The sequence below is a fragment of the Podarcis tiliguerta genome (assembly GCF_965153285.1).
Source record: "Podarcis tiliguerta genome assembly, chromosome: 1".
Lineage (NCBI taxonomy): Eukaryota > Metazoa > Chordata > Lepidosauria > Squamata > Lacertidae > Podarcis > Podarcis tiliguerta.
In genome coordinates, this window is record NC_139534.1 from 58,919,775 (window position 1) to 58,943,216 (window position 23,442).

Sequence of the window (23,442 nt, forward strand, 5' to 3'; positions counted from 1 at the left end):
CAGAAATAAGTCATGCCAGACCAATCTGATTTCTTTTTTTGATGGAATTACAAACTTGGTGGATCAGGGAAATCCTGTGGACAGTGTATCTTGATTCCAGTAAGGCTTTTGACAAAGTCCCCCATGATTTTTTTGTGAGGAAGCTGGTAAAATGTGGGTTGAATGAAATAACTGTTAGGTGGATTTGTAGTTGGTTGACTGACCGAACCCAAAGTGTACTCATTAATGGTTCCTCATCATCCTGGGGAAAAGTGACAAGTGGGGTGCTGCAGGGTTCTGTCCTGGGCCCGTTGTTGTTTAACATATTTATAAATGACTTGGACGAAGAAATTGAGGGGATGCTCAGCAGATTTGCAGATGACACCAAACTGGGAGGGGTAGCTAATGCCACAGAAGAGAGAAACAGAATTCAAAATGACCTTAACAGATTGGAGAACTGGCCACAAGCTAACAAAATGAATGTCAATAGGGACAAATGTAAGGTTCTGCACTTAGGCAGGAAGAACCAGATGCGCAAATATAGGTTGGGGGACACCTGGCTTACTAGCAGTGCATGTGAAAAGGATCTAGAGGTCTTGGTGGACCACAAGCTTAACATGAGTCAACAGTATGATGCAGCAGCAAAGAAAGCTAATGCTATTCTAGGCTTCATTAACAGAAGTATAGTGTCACCTTGGCCAGTCATTGCATCTCAGCCTACCCTACCTCACAGGGTTGTTGTGGGGATTAAATGAGGAGGGAGAAAAGTATGCATGGTTCCCTCAGCTCCTTGGGAAAAAGTGGGATATAAATGCAGTGAATGACTGAATGACTTAATATTTAGGGTATCTGCAATCATTGGAAGAAGGAAAAAAGAGGGGTGAGTATGCACATACAGCCTAATGGCCCTTTCCAATGCAGAGAAACATGCATGTACACACGCACATCCCACCTCTACACAATTTCTCCAGCTTCCTTCCCACAATGAAGATAGTCCCACACATTTTCGAAGAAGCCACCTCGTGCCAATTTCTTATTTATGGAAACACCCTCCGGGCTCCTTTTTACATCTTCACAACTGTCACTTCACATATATGTTGACACCAACACACACACATGCTCACACGTACCCTATTCCTTATCAAGATGCCCAACTGGAGTCCAATGCAATTGGGAGTCCAGGCTGCGACTGCTTCCATAGGAAGTGATTACGCAATCCGTACAGCACTTACGTACCTACAGTGCTGGATTCAAAGCAACAGTGCCTAACCAGAAATACCAACCATTCCCCTAGAAAAACTAAAACAGCGCAAGAACCCTCTCAAACTGCTGTTGTGGTGGTAACTCTAGGGAAAGCAGCTGGAGTACACAAACTGAAGTTTCCAACAACATGCTGAGCTACAAATACCAGATAGTACACGGTAGCCAAGTTTTCCCCGGTGTTGTTTAAAAGCCTATAAAATGCTAAGAACCTGAAGGGTTGGCTTGCATGTGTTGTTGTTGTTGTTGTTGTTGTTGTTGTTGTTGTTGTTGTTGTTGTTGTTTTAATTAATGACATAATAACCTCTGGTTCAGAGAAGACAAACAGAGGTAGGACACACTGTTCCAAAAAGTCATTTAGTGGCCACTACCAGACAATACCAATTTGCACGGTGACATTGGAAATGGAGTTTTCTACATCTTATATGTTTTACCAAGATTCTAAATGAAATTCAGAGTAATTAAGGCTCGTTGTGTAAAGGGACTGTGTGGTGTCTCTGCAACTTCCAACGTGGTTCGGGCAGCAAAGAGAGTGCTGGTTGTGAAATATTTTATTTGGGGAGGGGGGTGGGATGCAACCAGGACACTTTCCTTCTTCAAATTTACACTTTCTGGACTATCACCCAACTCACTTCTAACCTGTTGTGCTGCACACAGACTTTGAAGGAATACCAATGCTGAGTAATTTTTAAATGCTTAAAAAAAACAAAACAATTCAAAATACAAACTGAAGCACATTTCTGAAACACAGAGCACATTCAACACAGGATACAAAACGCAGAAAGACAGAGGGTGACACAGGGGCACTAATCCTCAATTTAACCCAGGAAGAAGTACTCATCTGGGGCCTGACTCATCCTGAACTCAGACAGCTGGGCCTAGCTGCTGTTGCTCTGACCTCTGTTCTCCAAGACAGCAAAGGCTGGATTCATGCTGCCTCCAACAAAGGTGAGCCAAGGAATAAACTCTGCTTCCCTCATTGAGCAAGATTAAAAAAAAAAAGACCAGACCAGAAAATGAATGCGTTTCTAAAATTAAGTGCATTCAACTTTCTCCAAATGAATTTCAAAGAAATTGTCATTTAACTTACCTTTCAAAGAATAAAAAAAAATCTTAAATACAGTGGTACCTCGAGTTAAGTACTTAATTCGTTCCAGAGGTCTGTTCTTAACCTGAAACTGTTCTTAACCTGAAGCACCACTTTAGCTAATGGGGCCTCCCGCTGCCACAGCTTGATTTCTGTTCTCATCCTGAAGCAAAGTTCTTAACCCGAGGTACTATTTCTGGATTAGCGGAGTCTGTAACCTGAAGCGTATGTAACCTGAAGCGTATGTAACCTGAGGTACCACTGTACAATCATTTTCAAGAACTACAGTGTTGTGTCTCTGACTTCTCCCTCACTAATAATTCAATCACATATTCCCCATTTGCTGGTCTGTCCACACCACCACTTACAATGCCTTAATAGGTCCCTAACCATGATTTGGCATTTAACATATTCCAAAAATTTCACCTTTCATTTAAGTCAAAGGAAATGTCTGTTCATAGAGCTATGGCACTAGTGATCGTTGTGAAGAATTATACTGTGAAAATGCAAGCCTGAAATTCACATCACAAATGTAGTCAATTACAGGCAGAATTTTTTTTTGGGGGGGGGGAGTTCACATTCCAAGTTAGCTAAGATTTTCCCACTGGCAATGGATTTTGAGACACCTGAAGGTCAGCTAATCCAAACCCCATGTCTTAAGGTAAAATTAACTGCATATAAAATAGCTTATATCAAATCCAGATGCTTAAAAGTCTAAGTTCACCAGCTAATCTGGGTTGGTGCTGGAAAATTCTTTCCTGAGCCAAAACGGGGATCCAAAGCATTATTTAAGGCAATGCATATACTCTTACTGTTTTTAAAAGTCTAAGTCTACATCCGTCAACTATTTGCCAGAAAAAAACACGGGGAAAAGAATGTCTATGTAACACCATATGACCCACTTAATTAGCAAGGAAAAAAATGCATAAATTCCTTATGCTTAAAAGAGGGAAGCAAGAAACCTGAACTCTTCAGACTCAGCAGACTGAAGTTACAATTTTTGTTAAAGCAACCAACCTTCTCCTTCTACCACTTCCTCACTGTGCTACTAAATTGTCTTTACATTTTCTGTTTCCATTCCCGAAAACGTAACAGATCTTTTGTCAATCGATATGACAAAACTAACATCCATACAGGCCTAGACATTTTAATGAGCTGCATTTAGGAACACCTGCTCAGTGTAACTGAATTTGAAAGGAGAAACAAACCCACAAAACACAAGTGCTGGTCCATTTATCCTCCATCCCTGAGCGCTTCTCATTTTGTAGTTAATGAAAAGCCATGCAGGAAGCAAGACAAGAGAGGGATGGTTTGTAACTGAGATAGCAGTCCCTTTAATCCATTCGGTTTACATTTTAAAATATCCAAAGTAGGTGTCGCACTTTCAGAGATCGCCGCTTTGTGCCACTATTAAAAATTCATGTTTCAGCTCTGAAAATGGCAGCTGCATTCTATTTACAAAATTAACTCCAATCAGAGTTGACAGCAGCAAAGCAGCCCATCTCACCAGCTCAACAAGAGCTGTTTGTCATTCTCCCCTTGGCCCACTTCACATTTGACAAGTGACAAGACATTTATAATACAGTAACAAATGCTCCAATTTATTCACCCAACCTAAACAAATGTAGACAGCGCTGGTTGCTGTTGCTAATCCATGCCAGAAAATGCCATGCTATTCCTTTCCCATTTGTCTGTCTACTAATCAGACTGGAACAATGCTCTCTTGTGGGTGCCTCGCTAACCCTTTTGCCTCACTCCCTCCACTGCTAACTTTTTACAGGCCCCATTTTACTGGGAGTGACTTTGGGGGCGGGGGAGTAAAGATTAGCAAATTCAAAAAAACTGTCATTGGAAAATCGCACCTCCAATGAATACAGAACACATCCTAACTTCTATCAGAACCAAGCTGATTTTTAAATGCCATGCATAGATGAGCCACATATAGATCTGTTAGTTTCTGAAACAGATTAAGTTATCTGGCAAATTTCCTCTGCATATTATTGTGGGGAACGCTGTTCTATATCATGAGCAGGATATCATGTTTGTTACTATGATTTGCATTTTTGTGTTTTTATATTGTGAACTGCCCTGTGATCTTTGGGTAAAGGGCAGTGTAGAAATTTAATAAATAACAATTCACATACAGACTTGCACAGGGAGGAAATTAACAGGATCATTGTAGGTTGTTTTATTTTGCTCAAGTAAGGTGCATGGCAAATGCCTTGATTACAAGATCTAACAGGGGAATTAAATGCCAAGGTCTATCACAATCTGTGAAACACCCTTCCTCAAAATAATACAACTTGTTGTCCTTACTAAGACATGGGGGAAATATGCATATTCAACACTTACAGTTAGATAAAGAAACATCAGCTAATACAACTATTACAAGCCCTTCCTTTAATAAGGAAAATTATTTATTACTATCTTGGCAGTGGTTTAAATATGATTATAAATACCCGAGTTTAATATAAAACTTCCATGTCTTTTATGAACCAAATATTCAGTAATTATCAGCACAAGTCCCTCTAATTCTAAAAAGAGGTATATTGCATGTTTCCATTTTCTCCACTAGCCACTACAAGCTTGATGCAAGTTTTGATTCTTCTTGGATTTTTGTGTGGAAAAAAACAAACCAAACAAGCAAACTGGTTAGATGACAACTCATTAACAACCAGTTAAAATGCCCACAGCTTCCCTCTTGAGGAAGTGTGTAATAGCCCAGTTCAGACATTCCTATCTCAGTTTATTATGCCAAGATATGCCCAAACCTCCTGCTCCTACAAAGTCCTTTTGCTAAAGCTGCAATCACCAAGAAACCTGCAATTAATCAGTGTTTCCTGTTTTGTTCAAATCAGAAAACTATGGTTACCAGCTTCAGAACAAGACAGGGTATTAAACTAACTTCAAACTGTAGTTTACTATCCTGACTTGTTCCAAAGCTGGCAAGCAAAAATCAGAAGAAATGGAAAACTGTGGTTTATTAGAGACTCCTTGGTTTAAAAGCAGTGAAGAGAAGATATAAGAGGCAGTGTGAGTGCATACCTCAACTTAATCAGCTGAGGTATGATTGCCTAAAATACAATAATGATAATCAATTAACTCATGGCTGTGGCTCCAATACACTCTTCTCCTCCACCCTGCTGCTTAATGAAGTAAAACTAGAAGATTTACCAAAGTTTTCAGCAACTATACCCTGTTTTCTCATTTGCATTCTTAACTAGACAAAAAAGTTATTTCTTCAAATAAATGGTATGTAAAGATAATCACTGCCTGCATCCAACACAGCATCACATCAGCACAAGGATTTATGTTTGCATGATGGAACTTTCTTGCCTCTCCTCCCACCCACTGGCAGAGGAAGAGGAGTGGGGGGGGGGAGGGCACCGCCCCGGCAGCGCGATTCTGGAGGGGTGCCATCGCAGCTCCCCCCCCCCCGCCTGTGCTGGACACCACGCCCCCACAGGCAGTGCGCCAGCCCTGCCCCGCCTGCTCTACGCCCCCCCCCCGGTGCAGGAGCATGAAGCTCCACTACTGCTCCCGCCATGTGTCCCTGAAATCTGTTTTGGGGGTTACCCCAATCCTCCAGAGTATATTTGAGGAGGGTGTAGGGAGGGAGAGGATAGGAGGGACTATTCTGTTGTGCAAGCGCAAATCCTTGTGTTGACGGAACACATTAGTCAGATACTTCCCCATGAAATTGCCATGGAAATACATGAAAGCTGCATTTCAATTCTGTACCAGAAAATACCCCACAAGTTCTGTACTGCACTTTGATACAGCATACGATGTTTTCTCTCATATGGCAAATATTAGCTTCAGGAGGAGATTTAAAACCAGAGGAAATGTGCAGGGCAAAGGATTAAAAAAGACACCCGCATAATGGCTCCATTCCAACTTTCTGGTCTGCTGAACACACATACATAACACACACACACACACACACACACACACACACACACTTGTTAATTCCTGCAACATATTTAGTTGTACCCCTAAATAAAGAGGTGAATGAGAGAGTGCTGAAGAAATGCATGTGCATAAATACTTATTCAAAGATTCTGATTCTTTAGGGAAGCCCACAGTGACCTGTGCAGGTTGTATCAATGTGAGTTCAATTTGATGTCCCAGTCATTTCTTCCCCTCTGAGTAATGGATTCTAGCCAGCCTTTGGCCACCAAGGAGTTAATTAATAATAGCAGGAAAGCACGTGTGGACATGGCATAAGGCAGAGAGCCACAAAAGATGCAGAGCTTGGGAAAGAAATAATCCACAAAACTGAACCGAAAAGCCACATTCTTATGCAAAACCAGACTTCCTGTTCCCATCCCACTCCCCCTTCACCCCACTGACAGAAAGCCCTTAAAAGAATGTCTGGCCCAACAACAGAAAGGTGCTAGCCATATAAATAGTCACTCATTTCTGTATCCTTTCAGCCAACCTTCTAAATGCCCACTGGGGCAGTTTCCCATTGCCAGAAACTCAAGGTCAATATGAAAGTTTTGAAGCGCTTGTCCCGAGCATTCAGGAACAGTTCCTAAAGCAATGAAAAGAGAGGTGCTTTTTTATATACAAAAAGGGGCTGGGGGGATCCTTCCTATAATGCAGTGGAGAGCATGCCACTAACACAACTGAAGCAGGAGTAAGGGAACATGTCTTGCCTTTAGCAGAGAGAAAATAAATTTGCAGCATTATATATATGCCCCCACAAAACTAACTTGTAGCAAAAATCACAGGGATAGGGAGAAAGGAGGAGGATAATTTAGTGGGCACTGACCACAATGCTACATATCAAGATCTAGAATGTTGTTTCTACGGGGATTGTTGTTGTTGTTAAACATTTCATTAATCAGGATTGTATCCAAGAAAGTTATTGTGCCTCCAGCAATGGGACTTCCTCTCCTCCCCCACCCCCAGCCCCCCAATCTGCACTAGAGCAACCCTAAATACGCTGTGGTAAATGTTGTAATCACCAGAGCGGGGTGGGGGGAGGTCCAGGGGGCACTCAGAGGAAGGAGAGGGAGAGGAAATTCCATTGCACAAGCAGACTGTGAGTGCAGCGACTTTGTTGGAAATAGCCCTCATGGTCCACAGCACAATAATTTTCACCAAGCAATGCATGTTGTGATACTTAGAATCATAGAACTGTGGAGTTGGAAGGGCACAAAATGGTTGTCTAGTCCAGCATTTCCCAACCTTGGGCCTCCAGCTGTTTTTGGACTACAACTCCCATAATCCTCAGCTAGCAAGACCAGTGGTCAGGGATGATGGGAATTGTAGTTCGAAAACAGCTGGAGGCCCAAGGTTGGGAAATACTGGTCTAGTCCAATCCCCTGCGATGCAGGAATCACAGCTAATCTTCCAAGGCTTCCTGTGATTTGGGGGCAGGGTGTTATCCTGACATCCTGCAGTGCCAAAAGGAAAGAGGAAAAGGCATATTCTGTCAGAGTCCCCTCTCCTCTCAAAACACGAGGGAGGCACCAAGGCTCCACCTCTTTCCAGTTCTCCTTCCTTTACTTAAGTCCTACACGGTTAGGCATTTGCTTTTGGTAGTGCAGTTCTCCCATTCACAATGTTCGAATTTCTCTTAGGAAAAATGGCTACTCATCTATCATATGCACATATGAATGTGTTCCACTTTGTGCTGGTGCTGCTTCTGATGCGGTTGGGGGTTCCCCCCCGCAAGGTGGGGCTACTGCAAAACATCGTGGGGCTACTGCAAAACAAGGTGGGGCTACAGAAAATCGTGCATTTTGTTGTAATAAAGAAGGAGGAAGACATTTGCGTCAGGTCCAAAACAGCGAGATTTGCAACTAATGAGCCCCGTCAATGGAAGCCCGCACAGAGACTTTTGTTTGTTCAACAAGGCTTCTCCCCTCTGCCCACCTGCTCCCTGCAGGGATGGGGGTGGCAGCAGAACATTCTAGAACAGCATCCACGTGGAGGAGAGGGGACAATTGTTCTGACTAGCAGGCTAAATGACTGTAAATAATATGATGTTGAATTCTTCCTCTTATTTTTAAATAAAATGGCAACACCAGCTTGGCCATCAATAATTCGCCTACTATTATGCACACAATCCTCAACAGCCATGCTGCTAAAAAAATCCAAGACAACATATTTCTATGTGTGGACCATTCCCCTTTAACCTAACTGAAGCTTAACTAGGGTTGCAATATTTCAAACAGTGAAAATCTGGACAAGTTGTTGAGCTTTTTTAGCAAATTTGCAAAGAAAGAAAGAAAGAAAGAAAGATCGCCAAAAACAACACTGCCAACATGGGTTGCCATATATCCAGATTTTCCCAAACATTTTAGCAATTTCCGCCCAGACACTGCTTCCAACTGCAGTATTCCGTATATGTCCAGGAAATTCCGGACATATGGCAACCCTATCTTAACATTAAATCCAAAGCACTAGCCCTCACAATCCAAGATTCAGCAAATTTCCCTGGCACATTTCTCTCAAACATAACACACATCATTTCTGGTTTTCCAAAACCCGTGGACTTGGTCATTAAAGACCATATGCCAACATATCCTTATGGACACTTAATATATATTCTTCCATACTTTGATTCTAAAACCAGAAGTTCCAAAGCAGCCCTAAATTTGAGAGAAATACATAATTTTTGTAACGCATGAATGCTTTAACAAGGGAGTGCTCACAAATTAACATTCCAAAATGGTTGCTTGCATCCAATTTTTGTTCCCTGCATACATTAGGAGGAGTTGTAAAAGAGATTTGGGGGGGGGGGGAAGAAGCAGCATCAATAGAGGAATGCATTCTTTGTGGAAATACAAAATTCTCTTCTCATGCTTATAAAATTTGATGTGGTTATGTATTTTACTTCTATTGCCTCCATACTTTAAGCTAACCTTGAATTCTGTAATACGTAGGCATCTTCTATAGACTTGGGACTGAGGTCTTGCCAAGTGAATTAATTGCAACAGACAGACTTCAAATACATACAGACCCTGTTAATGGGGAGGGAGGGAATAGCTTGGGATACAGAGAAGGAAGAGTAATACACACAGAGAAAACACTACTTAAATAACTTCTCTAGACTATACATCAGAAGTAGCTAATATGGCCCCTTTCATCTCCCATCAGTAAGTATGGCCCTGAACACTGGCCATACTTACTGTCTGGGGCTGGTGTGAGTTGTGGTCCAAAAACATGTGGATGGCACCATGTTGGCTACACTTGTTGAAGACAAAAGAAGGAATTAACTTGTCCAAACCAACCTCAAAGTGTCTCAGTCTTCTGGTACTAGTCTAGAACTCTCTTGAGCAACAATTTCTCTGGCCACATTACTTACCCGCTTTGCAGGTCCTGCCATCTTCTTCAAGCTGGACTCCAGTGGGACAGTTACAGCTGTAAAAGGGGTCTCTTGGAGATAACAGGCACAAATGGGAGCAGCCCCCATTATTATCTTCACAGGGTGTATGAACTTAAGAAATCAGAAAAGAGAGAAGAGCATTTTACATTTTTCCAGAACGCTGAGGAGCTTCAATTCTCTGAGGTAAGCTAAAAATAAACATTTCTCCCCCAGAAGTACCCTGTTCTTAACAACTCTGAACATAATTTAAATATATATACACTTGTGGTTTTTTTACCCTATATTACATTTTGTAGAACACATCTTTCCTAAATTTTAAGAAGAATTTAATGCTACATAATGAGGCTTAGAAAGATCTCTAGAGGAGCAATTCACACCGTGCATGTGTGCACACTGACTTCGCCTGAGAAAATCCCTTTTAGGTTGCCCGCCCACCTTCAAAATGTAGTTTAGAAACTAGGTACAAAAGTTGTTTAAAGGCAAAACTGTGGCTGGAATGCATGATGCAGCTTCCCTTTAAAGAAGACGCGAGCTCAGCAAATTTCTCGTACGAGATCAGAAAGTAGCTTGGGGATTCTGTGGAGCAACTCCTGAAAACGTTGTAGAAGCTGCTAGGAGCCTTGTAAGCAAGAGGAGAATGATCGCCTGCCACAGTCCCAGGACTGTTAAAGAGATTCCTGTGGCAGCTTTAAAACTCTGTTTGCACAATACAACTTGTATTTACTAGTACCAAACGCAATTGTAGCAAATATAACAGTCTCTCCCCTTCCACATACACATATTCATAAGGCCAATCTGTTTTTAAGTGGTGTTTTGTTATAGTTGATTTTAACACCTCCTGGAAATAATCTCACTGGATTATGGCAACGAAAAGAAAGGCAGCCAACAATACAAAAGGGGGTAACAATTCAAGTGTGCCAAGAAAATCAGACGCCAATATTCTGTGCACTCCCAGATTATCACTGCCTTGTGCGTGGGCCATAATCAGACCAGCAATATGCAAGAACCATTGGGGGGAGGTGGAATCCAAATCCGATCCTAGTCAAGAGACAATGGCATCTCAGCTATTTCTAGGAGATGGTATCTCCATATGCACCAGGTTTTCCTCGCTACTGGCCAGAAATACTGTGACCCAAGGGCGGGACATTCCCTCAGCTGAGAGAAATGTCAAGAATTTCAGAAAGCACCACACAACCCCATCTGGAACGCTAGGACGAACTGTAGCAGTGCACATACTCAGTGCATTTTAGTGAAGTCTTGCACCTGTTTCTCTGCTAGAGCAGATCTTAAATTCTTTTGTTTACTCCACAGTGCTTTGCTGTCAACCTATCTTCCCTATTCAAAGTACAGCCAGTACCACATCCAGAGACCAAATATTTCAGGTTTATTAGATTCAGGACCCAAGGGTCTGCTAATACTTATCTCTAAATCATGAGCTTATTGTGTACTTTCCCAATAGTTAGCATCTGCAAACTACAAGATTCTGAACCATGAAAAGGCTGCAAAACAAGACCAGGGTGTACCATATGTTCCATTTTTATTTTTATTTTACATTTTACTTCCACTGATGAAAGATGGAGGCTCCATCTACGTGAATATTTGAGTTCCTAAATCAACTGCTGCAAAGTTTCTCAATAGCTATGTTGATACCTGGCATTAGTAATATTCAAAGTGGAAAACAATTCCTTAGAACAACCTGTTTAAAGAATGGCAGAGGTGGTACTATGAACTTCAACAATCAATTTTAGATAAAAGCCTGTATAGAGGAGCAGGAAAAATAGCTTGGAAATATCTTCAGAATGAAGAAATTCTATTTATTTGACTTTGCTTCCTAGCACAAAAACTAGGAATCGCTTGCATTAGCAAACTGTGCTAATCTTATCTTCTGCTGTTCTGCTCCACAAGGTTACTTAGAAACTCACTGCATCCCCACAATAATTAATAATTATAATTAACTGACTATACATTGTTGCCTTTCTAGGCTCTGCATTTGGTATTCATTTGTATGGCTCTAGCTTGTCTGATCCCTCTGACATCAAAGCAACTAAGCCAATGACAGCCAAAGAAATTGTGACATCAGCACCTGCAAAGCCCCTCTGAAACATCCCTGACATCAAGAGGCGGATCAAATCGAGGAAGTTACTGAAGAAGTCTAGAAGTCAGAGGATGAGATGTTGCGTGCAGAAGAGCTTCAGCTTGCTTCCAAGCAATTCTGAGCTTGTTGGCTATATACATGCTAGTGTTCAGTAAACATACGAGGCAGAAACACAGTTGAAAGCACCATGGCATGTAAGTCTGTCAAATCCAGTATTTGAGGACATGATAGTTAAAACTCACACAGCCAAGCTAAATTTCTGCCTAACCTGCTATTCATTCACAATGCATGCTAACATCTGCATCAAAGAGATGAATCATTTATGTTCTCTCTCTGAAGTTCCTGGGTGTTCTCCCAAAGTCCCAGATTTAAAACCACACCCACTCCACATGCCTAAACTACAGCAAATAAATGTAGGAAACGTACAATACGGCTGCCTTTCAGGGCTCAAAACCTGGATGTCCATCGGCGAATACAGGGCACTTAGTATTTCTCTCCTTTTCTCTCCGGTCCTTTTGTTGCAGGCATGAATGGAGCGAGTCTGCCAGTCCGTCCAGTACAAAGTATCCCCAGCCAGCGTCAGTGCAAATGGGTGTGTGAGGCTACCTTCCACAACTTTTTGCCTAGATTTGTGGGAGGAAAAGCATTTTAGTTGCCATAACGATACCATGAGCCAAGATGTGAGCTCCTTAAAGGCTTCAGTCAAGATTTAAATAAAAGACAACTAACTTCCATAAACAGCAGCACATCAGTTCACCGAGAGCAGTGATGGCCAAACTTGGCCCTCCAGCTGTTTTGGGACTACAACTCCCATCATCCCTAGCTAACAGGATGATGGGAACTGTAGTCCCAAAACAGCTGGAGGGCCAAGTTTGGCCATCACTGACCTAGAGTTATCCCAACCATACTTCAACCCTCTCTGCTGAATCATCGCACATGCAAAAATATATACATTGAGGCTGCAAAAAAAAAAAAAAAAAAAAAAAGCACATGGGTGTGCAACCATTTTTCTAAGCCTTCAAACACCTTGCCCTTTTGGTAGCAATAACTAGTTCCAGCTGTTACAGTAAATTCAAGCCATTATGCAGAATGCAAATTGCTCTGGAACACCATCAAGCCAGTAACAGAAGCGGGTGACTGTGGCAGCCTTTGCAGCATAAAAGGTTTACTTCTTTCAAGCTTATTTAGCACTACTGAAACTAAAGCACACTCAGACATGAAAACAGCCTGTTTGTATTTTCCATTACTGCTCTGAAATAATTTATTAGTTTGTAGTACCATATGAAAAGCAGCTTCATTTCCTGACGCAAAGGAATTGAGTTGACCACAGAACATGGACATGTACTGCACAATGTTCAATGCCCAAGGCCAGGGATTTCTCAAAAGAGCCCATAGGGGGAAATCTAGAGTATCTCAAACTAACTGACAGCAATGCCTACCAGGAGGCACAGACAGGAATTATGAATCTAAATATTGTTACACCATACAGGGCCACTATCCTTGCTTAACGCAGTGGTCTTGAGGAGGAGTAGAGGGCTCCCAATATCACACTTGCTTCCTGGATCCTTTCAACAACATCCCTTAAGCGTGTCATACAAGCTAACTGCAAGTTGTTGCTTTTTACAATCCAAGTGTCAAAATACGCCAATTAGATGTTCTGAACTATAGCAACATTACTTTATGGCAGCATTGTTTTTTAAAAAGCAACCCACTGTCAAACATATCTTCCTTTAAAAGAGCAAGCACCAGTAAGTCTGAACACAATGAGAGTTTTGAGTTTCATAGCAAAAGTTGTATGGTTTGATGATGAAAAACCTTTACAGCGGTCCCTTGGTTTGCATACGTCTTGGTCTGCATACGTTTTGGATTACAAACACTTCAAACCCATAAGTGTGTGTCCCAGTTTGCAACCTTTCTTTGGATTACAACCCATTTTGGGGGATTACGAACAATTTTTTTTTTGATTAAGAACAAAACTTTTTTGGAGGCCCCACTGGAGAAAGTGCGCCTTGAGTTACAACCTATTTTGGTTTACAAATGGACCCCCAGAATGGATTATGGTTGTAAACCAAGGTACCACTGTAGTCAGACAGTTTGAGAGACATAAAATTTATGTGAGGAGGAAAGAACACGAACACACATGCCACATACCTGAAAGAGCCGTCCAGATTCGCTCTGTGAATGAAACTCAGTTTTGCATCAGCCCAATAAAGCTTTTGTTCCTCAAGATCTATGGTGAGTCCATTAGGCCAGTAAATGTCAGAATCCACAATTATTTTCCGAACACTGCTGTCCATTCCAGCACGCTCTATTCTAGGTGTCTCCCCCCAGTCTGTCCAATACATGTACCTAGAAAGTATTAAAAATACAAGTGTTATGGTGACGGAGTAGACTCCTGAAGTTCATGTGCCTCAGAAATCTAAAAGGAAAAACCACCAGAATATCAAACGTTCCTTTAAAACTCGAGCACCATCTGTTTAAATGTTATACCTTAACTGACTGGCTCTAGAACAAAGTGAGCAACCTGCAGCCAACTTGAAGCCCTCTACTTGCTTCAGTATGCCTCCTCCCACAGATCCTGATAATGTTGCCCACCCCCGATCTAGAAGAAAAAACGTATTGCCTAGAATGCCCTGAAAACTGGACTTGAAAACTGTCTCTTACCCCCTCCCCCCTTTTTAAAAAAATCTCTGTGTATTTGCACAATGGCTCTGGTGGAACCTCTAAGCTTATGTTAGCACAGATTTCATAAGATGCAAATCTTTCAATCTACAATTTTATTTTCAGTGGCGTAATATAAGCTCTTCCATGTAACACAAAAATTAATATTGCACCTGGTTAAATAGAAGAGTTGAGCAACAACTTATTTATTATGCACTTCTGGCAATTAATCAGAGACAACTGAGCCAAACTGACAATAGCACAAGAACCTAAATTAAACTGGTTTATATATGCCAAAGAATACAGGTGCAATGGATACAAATTATATACAAACAATAATGCCTATGCATCACATTTCACATCTAATTTATAGTAGTAAATTACCTATTACTAGGCAGCTTGCTGACATTAAGGATACGAAGATAAATGTACTGTATACTAGCAATAAATTCATGCTGAGGCTGATTTCACACCCTTCCTCTTAACCTTAAGCTATGACAGCTATGCAACAGAGGACAATATACTTTCCATTCAGGAATCAAGTGCATGGACTTTTAAAACCTTAAAACAACAACAACCCAGGAGTGCTGTTTCACAAGAAGAGAGATTTCTCATTTGTTAGCATGTGTTTATGCAATACACAGTGTTCCTCCGAGATACAGAGTAAATAGACAGGTGCAGAAAGAACAACTACTCTCTAAAAATTAAACAGGTCAGGAAAGGAAAAACAAACTCTGAGAAAATGTAAATGATTTCTAGGCTGTTTCAAATTTTCAACTGGAGGATCACCTATAGACTGAAGACAGACACTTTGCTAAGTCCAAAAGTGAATGTGAAGTTCCTTCTATGCAAACGTAATCTCCTCTCCTAACAAAACAAGGGTCATCTTCCCAGCATACAAGAATACAACATAAACAGCAAGGCTGTTAATTTCATTGTACACAGGTTGTACATTGACAATAAAGGTATTACAGTGGTACCTCGGGTTACAGACGCTTCAGGTTACAGATTCCACTAACCCAGAAATAGTACCTCGGGTCAAGAACTTTGCTTCACGATGAGAACAGAAATTGTGCTTCGGCGGTGCGGCGGCAGCGGGAGGCCCCATTAGCTAAAGTGGTGCTTCAGGTTAAGAACAGTTTCAGGTTAAGAACAGACCTCTGGAACGAATTAAGTTCTTAACCTGAGGTACCACTGTAGTAGTATTATGATTATTATCATTATTATTATTATTGGTCTACTTCACTGTTTTGTTTTCCTTACAGTCAAGCATTAGATGAGGAAAACATTGTTGTTGTTTTTAAAAATCAAGGCTACTTAGATCCTGTGAAGAAAATTCACCAACTACTTAACATTTATACTCATTGTTGGCATACTGAGGTTGTGGTCAAATCAGCTCGTGAAGCTGTCCAGAAAGTATTGTTAAAAAGGCCATACAATGGAATGCTAGGTAAACACACCAAAGTGTTCCTAGTTAAGGTCAAGCATTCCCAAAGACAATAGGAAAATCAAAACAATACCAAATCCTACACAATTTATGCAGCTATTGTAGTCTACTTACATTCTTTTCCAACCAAGTTGCGATCCAAAGTGGATAAAAGAGACAAGAAAAAGGCATAACCATTTGCTATGGAAACACTGTCATTAAATGCACGGGGAGACAATGCTAGTAAAGGCCATTGTAACGGAAATGCCATGCCAAAACATGCCAGGAGTGCACCTATTAAAATAGCCCCGCCTCCAAAGTCTGTGAAACACGCTAAGAAAAGCCAGGGCATTCTGGAAGACTGACATAATCGCAAATTTAGTTAAGCAGTATGGAAAAAAACACCAACTGAGAGTCTTTTGAAAGCAAGGCCATAGTTAACTAATGAATTGTGCCACTAGTGAAGGAGAGAGACACAAGGAGTGCAACGTTTATTTGTATTTTATTTATTTTTTAGATGTCTATCCTGCCATTAAGGGCATCTACCCTCAAAAAGGCAACTTTTAGATGCCTAATATCAACAAGGACAAAGCATGAATAACTCTTCCCGTCCCCCCCCCCACCCCGGCCCAGCTCTTGTGAAACTTGTCTGCAATAGGGCAAACAAGTTCCACCAGAGGAGCCATGAATAATTTGCAATCAAATCCACTGTCATTATAAATGCCCTTCTGAGTACAGATGGATTTAAATGTTGCACAAGTGTTTGTTTTTTCTAAATCGATGTTGATTTTTCAGATGCAGTCGATCCTTGCAAGGCTCAACCCAGTTTGTTACTTCAGCCTTTGAAAACAACTCTTATTTCTGATTAACAAAACATTAGATGTATGTATCTTGTTGGAACGCTGAAAGTGGTTCATGTAAAAGATTACTGTGTCAATGAATCGAAGAGCCAAAGATACATCTACAAAGCGACAAAGGAATTAGAAAAACACTTAGTGCGAATAACCAGTATTTCTATGAGCAAGTTCCAAAAATACAGCACATGCCATTAAGCTACCCCCATGAAACCTGGCACACAGAAACTCATTAGTTCATCTAAGGGAAATGGGAAAACAAGATGGAAGATAACATTTTTGCTTCATGGTAGTTCAAGCAGAAGAACTGGAACTTTTGGCACATAAATCAAGGGAGTTCTGATAGCCTTTAGCAGTTTCACTCCAGGAAAGGCAGTTGTGGGAGCAAAGGGCAATGACACCGCTTTCCCCAAGGACGGATATTTTCCTGCATAGCTCCAGAACAGGCAGGAGAATTGTTCTCTCGCACAGGGCACTGTCCCATACGGTCTCTCTAACCCCCCAGATCACCAAACACCATTTTGCAAACAACTGTGTGACAGATTCCACTAATGCATGTGTAGATTGATCTTGGGAAACATACACGGAAGTGTAGCCACGATGCCATGGGAAGCATTTGTACATAGAGACGCTCCTACCAAAGTAGGAAGCTTCAGGCCCCTCTTCTCCCATACTCGTTGTTTAGTCGTTTAATCGTGTCCGATTCTTCATGACCCCATGGACCAGAGCATGCCAGGCACTCCTGTCTTCCACTGCCTCCCACAGTTTGGTCCAACTCATGTTCATAGCTTTGAGAACACTGTCCAACCATCTTGTCCTCTGTTGTCCCCTTCTCCTTGTGCCCTCAATCTTTCCCAACATCAGGGTCTTTTCCAGGGAGTCTTCTCTTCTCATGAGGTGGCCTCATGAGGTATTGGAGCCTCAGCTTCAGGATCTGTCCTTCCAGTGAGCACTCAGGGCTGATTTCCTTCAGAATGGATAGGTTTGATCTTCTTGCAGTCCATGGGACTCTCAAGAGTCTCCTCCAGCACCATAGTTCAAAAGCATTAATTCTTCAGCGATCCGTCTTCTTTATGGTCCAGCTCTCACTTCCATACATCACTACTGGGAAAACCATAGCTTTAACTATACGGACCTTTGTCGGCAAGGTGATGTCTCTGCTTTTTAAGATGATGTCTAGGTTTGTCATCGCTTTTCTCCCAAGAAGCAGGCGTCTTTTAATTTCGTGACTGCTGTCACCATCTGCAGTGATCATGGAGCCCAAGAAAGTAAAATCTCTCACTACCTCCATTTCTTCCCCTTCTATTTGCCAGGAGGTGATAGGACCAGAGGCCATGATCTTCGTGTTTTTTTATGTTGAGCTTCAGACCATATTTTGCGCTCTCCTCTTTCACCCTCATTAAGAGGCTCTTTAATTCCTCCTCATTTTCTGCCATCAAAGTTGTGTCATCTGCATATCTGAGGTTGTTGATATTTCTTCCAGCAATCTTAATTCCGACTTGGGATTCATCCAGTCCAGCCTTTCTCTCATACTAGCACCCAGTAATTGCTTAGAACATGGGTAGGGATGTTTGTTTGTTTGTTTGTTTGTTTGTTTGTTTGTTGTTGTCGTTTTTTGGATATATGGAAAATCAATAAAAATATGTTGATGATGCTATGTAGGTAACCTTTTTCAGACCCTGAGCATTTTCTTGTGAGCAACCTTATGGGTGCTGTATCTTCCATTATGTCTGTTATTATTTTTTACCACACTTACACAGGTACCAACTAGAAAATAATGAAAAGTGCCTGTTTCTATACAAACTCTAGTTGTTCAGCTTCTAGATTAATTTAGAATTCAAAATTTAGGACCTACTGCAGAGATGAAAATTAGGCACGGTACATGAGGCCACATTGATCAGTACAGGGCACAAGGTTAACTGAACACTTGTCAGAAGAGTTAATACAGTCTTCAAGTTAATGTAGTTTAATGCAGGTTGCAAAGTAGAAAGGTATAGTGTTGTATCCAGTAGTGTCCCTCCACTTATGGAAGGCACTTTCGATCCAATAGTGGGAAGGGTGGGCAAGGGATTTTAGCCCATTTCCCCGTTCCATTTGCAGCCGCTTCTCCGAAGGCTCAGAGTGTTGAAAGTGAAAGAGTATTTGCAAATATCACCCTAACACACTTTAGGTCCATGTAAGGTTCTGGTGGATAAAGAATGTCTAGCCAGCAAAGTGACACAAAGGGATACAAACCCAGCTTTGGATTGTCAGGTTGTGGGCAGAGTCTCTTAACAGCTGTACATGGACTATAAATGTTAGGGGAAAGTTATTATTAATCCCTTTCTTCATTGTTTGGCTAAGCTAAACAAGGCTCAACATGCCATGCTCAGTCTACTTTGAACATCCAAGAGGGCACAACCCACAAAGGTGGGCTGCAACAGGACTATCTCCCATTCAGACATATACTAGAACCAGCAGCACAGTTATTTTAGACTCTGGACTTAATGGTTTAACAGGGGAGAGTGTCTCTTCAAACCATAATTGGTATTAGTTCACTTGCTCCAAGGCCAGCACCATTGCACTGGGGAGGCCTCCTGCTCATTCTGAGTGGGGCCCAGGACCTCTGCCTCAAAATCTTGCCCTGATCATACTACTAGGTATAATCCAGTGCAGAATGAAGTTCTAGGTCTGCTGCTTTAAAGCCTAAAATGACCCACCTGGGTAACAAGACTGAATTTGCACACTTCCTAATTCTTGGGCCAATTAGAGCTATTCAAGACACAAATAACATGGTACTCCAGAGTTAGGAAACCACGCCTCTTGCCAGATACAAAGTATCTTAGCATTTTATATTGGAAATCTCTGAAAGGATTGTTCAAGCAGATAAGCCACAAACAAAATTGTCATCTTTATTTATTATTTAGGCACTGTATAGATATTTTAAAAATACATTGCCGAGTTACTGCCTACAGACTCGCAATTTTTCAAAAAACAAACAAACATGAGAAACAGAGGGGCATTGCTCAAATTTTGCCCAAGCTGGGAAAGAGTGAAAGTTGGATAGTTCAGACTCAATCTCAAGCCCCATGTTGGGCAAAAGACTCTTGCATTGCAGAGGTCTGAACTAAATGACCTTGGTGGTCCCTTCCAAATCTGCAATTGTACACTTCTATGAAGGAAAGCATTCAAATTAACCTAGAAATATAAAACAATACAAAGGAAATCCAAGCACCACATCAAGAGGGAAATGCGTAAGACGAGCTAGGAGTTTTTAATAATTTTTACAATGACACTGAGAAGAGGCCAAGTGAATATTTAAAGGAAATTGGTTCCACTCATAAGAGTCCAAAAAAAAAAATAATTAAAAAAAATTCAGAGAGAAAAACAACAACATGAGTGTGAGCGTTTAATAAGATTCATGTGTGGTGAAATGGAGGGACCAAGACAAGAGACAGAAACCAACAAAAACAGAAATTTACATTTGATAGAAAATAGGGGAAGTCAATGAGGGAAAACAAAATAGGTACAGTATACAATTATTATTATTATTATTGTGTAAAGAAAGTAGGATGAAATGCAAGAGTCAAGAATAATATCAGTAAGTGTTATCATACACCCCCCTCCATGTCACATGACTCATTTGGAGGAGACATGTTAAGTTTTGGGGCGGGGATGGGTGAATACAAATGATATTAATTTAAGAATGGTATAGCAAGCACTATCCGAATCCTGCATTGTAATTTTAGAATTATTGAAGTTGGGCTGCAATATCCTTCTTTGCTATGTGGCTGGATATCATTTTTGTTCTTTTTCTAACCGTGTTAAGTTGAAAAAAATAACCAAATCACTTGTGTTGTTATTTTGTTTTTGTTTTTAAAAAAGAAGAATGGAGGCAATAGGTCGAAACAAAAAACAACAACCAGAACGGCTGACGAACAATGAAGGCATGACTATGCCTTGCCCCACCAGCGAGGGGCACAGAATAAAGATACAAGAAATTAAATGCACATATACTATTAAGGAACAACTGCTTTGGGCTTTCAAAATTGAGTTCATATAATATCAGTAACCATACATATTAAGCAACCTCAGGATAATCATAACTACCATACATTATGGTTTACACATCTGCAAGGAGGTGGTAGGTTTTAAATCAAAAGCTGGAGCAAGATGAAAGCCTAAGGCTGGGCTCCAAAGACTTACATTAGTAATGCCATGTGGGATTTTTTTATTTCCTTCCTTGAACAGCAGACGTTCACCAGAGCTTATCAAAATCTGCTTTTGAAAGCCCCCGCCAACTTTCAAAAGCAGTTTACCATGTGTCAATGGCGGACTGCAGTTCAAGAAGCCTAATCCCAAAGTCTTCTTGCATACATGAAAACCATTCTGCACATCACTGGATCTCAGCCAAGGAGCACCACATGGTAAGTCCTTTAGCAATATGGTAATTTGCCACTGCACTGACCAAAGGTATCTGTGTAAACAGTACCTCATCAGCCCACGGGGGGGGGGGGAGCTTTTGGTCTCTTGCCTCTTCCAATTTCCTGGAGTTGTTGAGGTAAAAGGACTACACACCAGCCATACGAATCTCATTGTTCCATATAATTTGTTCATGCCAACATTAGATTATAATCAGACATCTGAAAACATTATGGTACTGCAAATATTGGCCTAGTTCGTATTTTAAACCATAGACTAAAACAAACTATTGTTTAATGCGAATGAGCAGTACACTAGTGAATGCTGCTCAGAAGTTTACTGATACTCCTACTACTTGTCATGTTGTCCAAAACTGTGGTTTGATTCTCTCCAGAAGCAATAATAACCAAGGTCTCTTCAAGGCTGATAGTTTGTTGTTTGGAGAAAAACCAAACCACAAGCCCAGGTTTAGATGGCATGAGAAGCAGACCCTGGCTTGTTTTCTCTGTGGCGAAGCAGCAGCAGGAGTTTGGGAAGGAATGATGCCGGAACTTTTTACATGAAAGTGAAATTTTAAATTTGTTATAAATTATGGCTGAATGTTACATGCCACTGAAAGCACAGAGTAAAAAAAATACTGCAAAAGAGATTTTGTGGTGTAAGTGGGTGGTAGAATGTTGAATGGTATTGATCCAGCTCTGCATGCAAATTCCAAGTAAATTGCCAGAAGAACTACATGGAGAATTATGCATGCTCTACATTTGCACATGGAAAATAATAGTACTTTAGCAAAAGATTCCCCACCCTGAACTAAAAAAATGTTTGTTCACAAAAAAGAGCATGTTTCTGTGCTAATTGACTTGTTTGGGTTTTTGTTTTTTTAAAAAAAGACTTTTATTACACTATATTTCCTCATAATGAACTTCAAATTTTCCAGCCACCATTGCAAAATTTGAATTCCAATCCTTTAAAAAGAACAGCAAGGGTGCTCATATCAAATGTTTTCCACCAAAATCTAAAAGCTCAAGTGTTGAACGTCTACAACTAGAGAACTGATCTATTTTTAATGGTGCATTGCAGGTATTTTCTAACCACCCAACAAAAATATATTTTTGCTTCATAACATCTAGAGATTAAGACAATAAAAATCGCAAGCAACTTACTTCAGTCTTGTGTTGTAAATGCACCCTGATGAATTCTAAGATTACTATGCTATGTTCTGTCTTTCGCAATAAAGTAATACAGAGTAGTACTCTTGACTAGGCAAATAACTTCTAACAGTAGGAGTCTTCACAATCTACCATGAATAGCACAAGTAGAGACAACTGAGAAGAAGTGAGGCAGAATGAAACAATTGCTGCAAAATAAAATCTGACCAGGTTGGAAACTTTGATCTGGAATTCCTATCAGACTGTTCAGAAACTACAGTAACTTGAAGAAAAACAGATATTCCACTCATGTATAATTATTTTGTCAATATGCTCCCAACATGCCTTTTGAAAAAGATGGGAGGGTGGCAAGAAAGCATTGGGAAGCCACCATCATCACAAACAAGCACAAACAAGCCCCCGATTTTACTTGTGGGGAGCTGCAAACTTCCAGCACCAGGCCCAGCCCCCCCCCCACTTCCAGTCCGGGGTTGCCCTTGGCTACTCCTATAAATGGAGCTAGAGCAAGAGGTCACATTTCTGAAAGAGGTCATCCTCTCAAAGTCAAAAACAACTTTATAAAACACTTGAGTAACAGGGGAAGGCAAATTTAGAAAATACTTTGCTGAACAGTAACTTAGCTCACTACTCACTAGCTATCAAACAGTTTTTATACAAGGACAAGAGAACTTGCCCTTCACATTTATATCACAGCCATAGTATCAAGGGGTATTAAATAGGTTAAGACAAGCATCCCTTCTCTCCTATTCAGAGGAAATTTCTAGTAACCAGCAGCACAGGGCAACCCACCAAACAGGACACCAGACTGAAAAATCTCCTATACTTGGCACAGATAAATGACAAATGTTATGGATAGCAATGTGAGCCCAATTAGTGGGAAGAGTTATGAACATCCCCCAGTCTAGTCATAGAAGTAACAGTACAATGACGCAAAGGGGAAAAGAGGTAGCTTCAAGCTGCTGCTTAAATTCCTGGTTTCATGGCCTCATGAGAGGCATTTCTAAATGTACCTTTTACAGTTCCAGTGTCCTCCCCACACAGATCACTCCCATGTGTCAGATATCTAACTGGAGTGGGAGAGGTGTTATGGGATTCCCTACTAAGGAATGTCCATCTTTCCCCCTCCCCCTTCTCCAAGTATCCTGCCTTTTCTAGTTAAGCTTGTCAT

The 23,442-nt window shown here is 41.0% G+C and overlaps 1 protein-coding gene across 1 annotated transcript in view; it reads right to left on the reverse strand.

Annotated features, from left to right (window-relative positions):
- Positions 1–23,442, reverse strand: part of LRP5 (LDL receptor related protein 5) — a 112,611-nt gene that overhangs the window by 57,462 nt on the left and 31,707 nt on the right. Inside the window, exons 3-5 of the mRNA XM_083427134.1 lie at positions 13,915–14,112; positions 12,190–12,386; positions 9,648–9,779 (exon numbers count right to left, since the gene is read on the reverse strand). Coding sequence (XP_083283260.1) covers positions 9,648–9,779; positions 12,190–12,386; positions 13,915–14,112 — 527 coding nt within the window. The remainder of the gene's footprint in view (positions 1–9,647; positions 9,780–12,189; positions 12,387–13,914; positions 14,113–23,442) is intronic.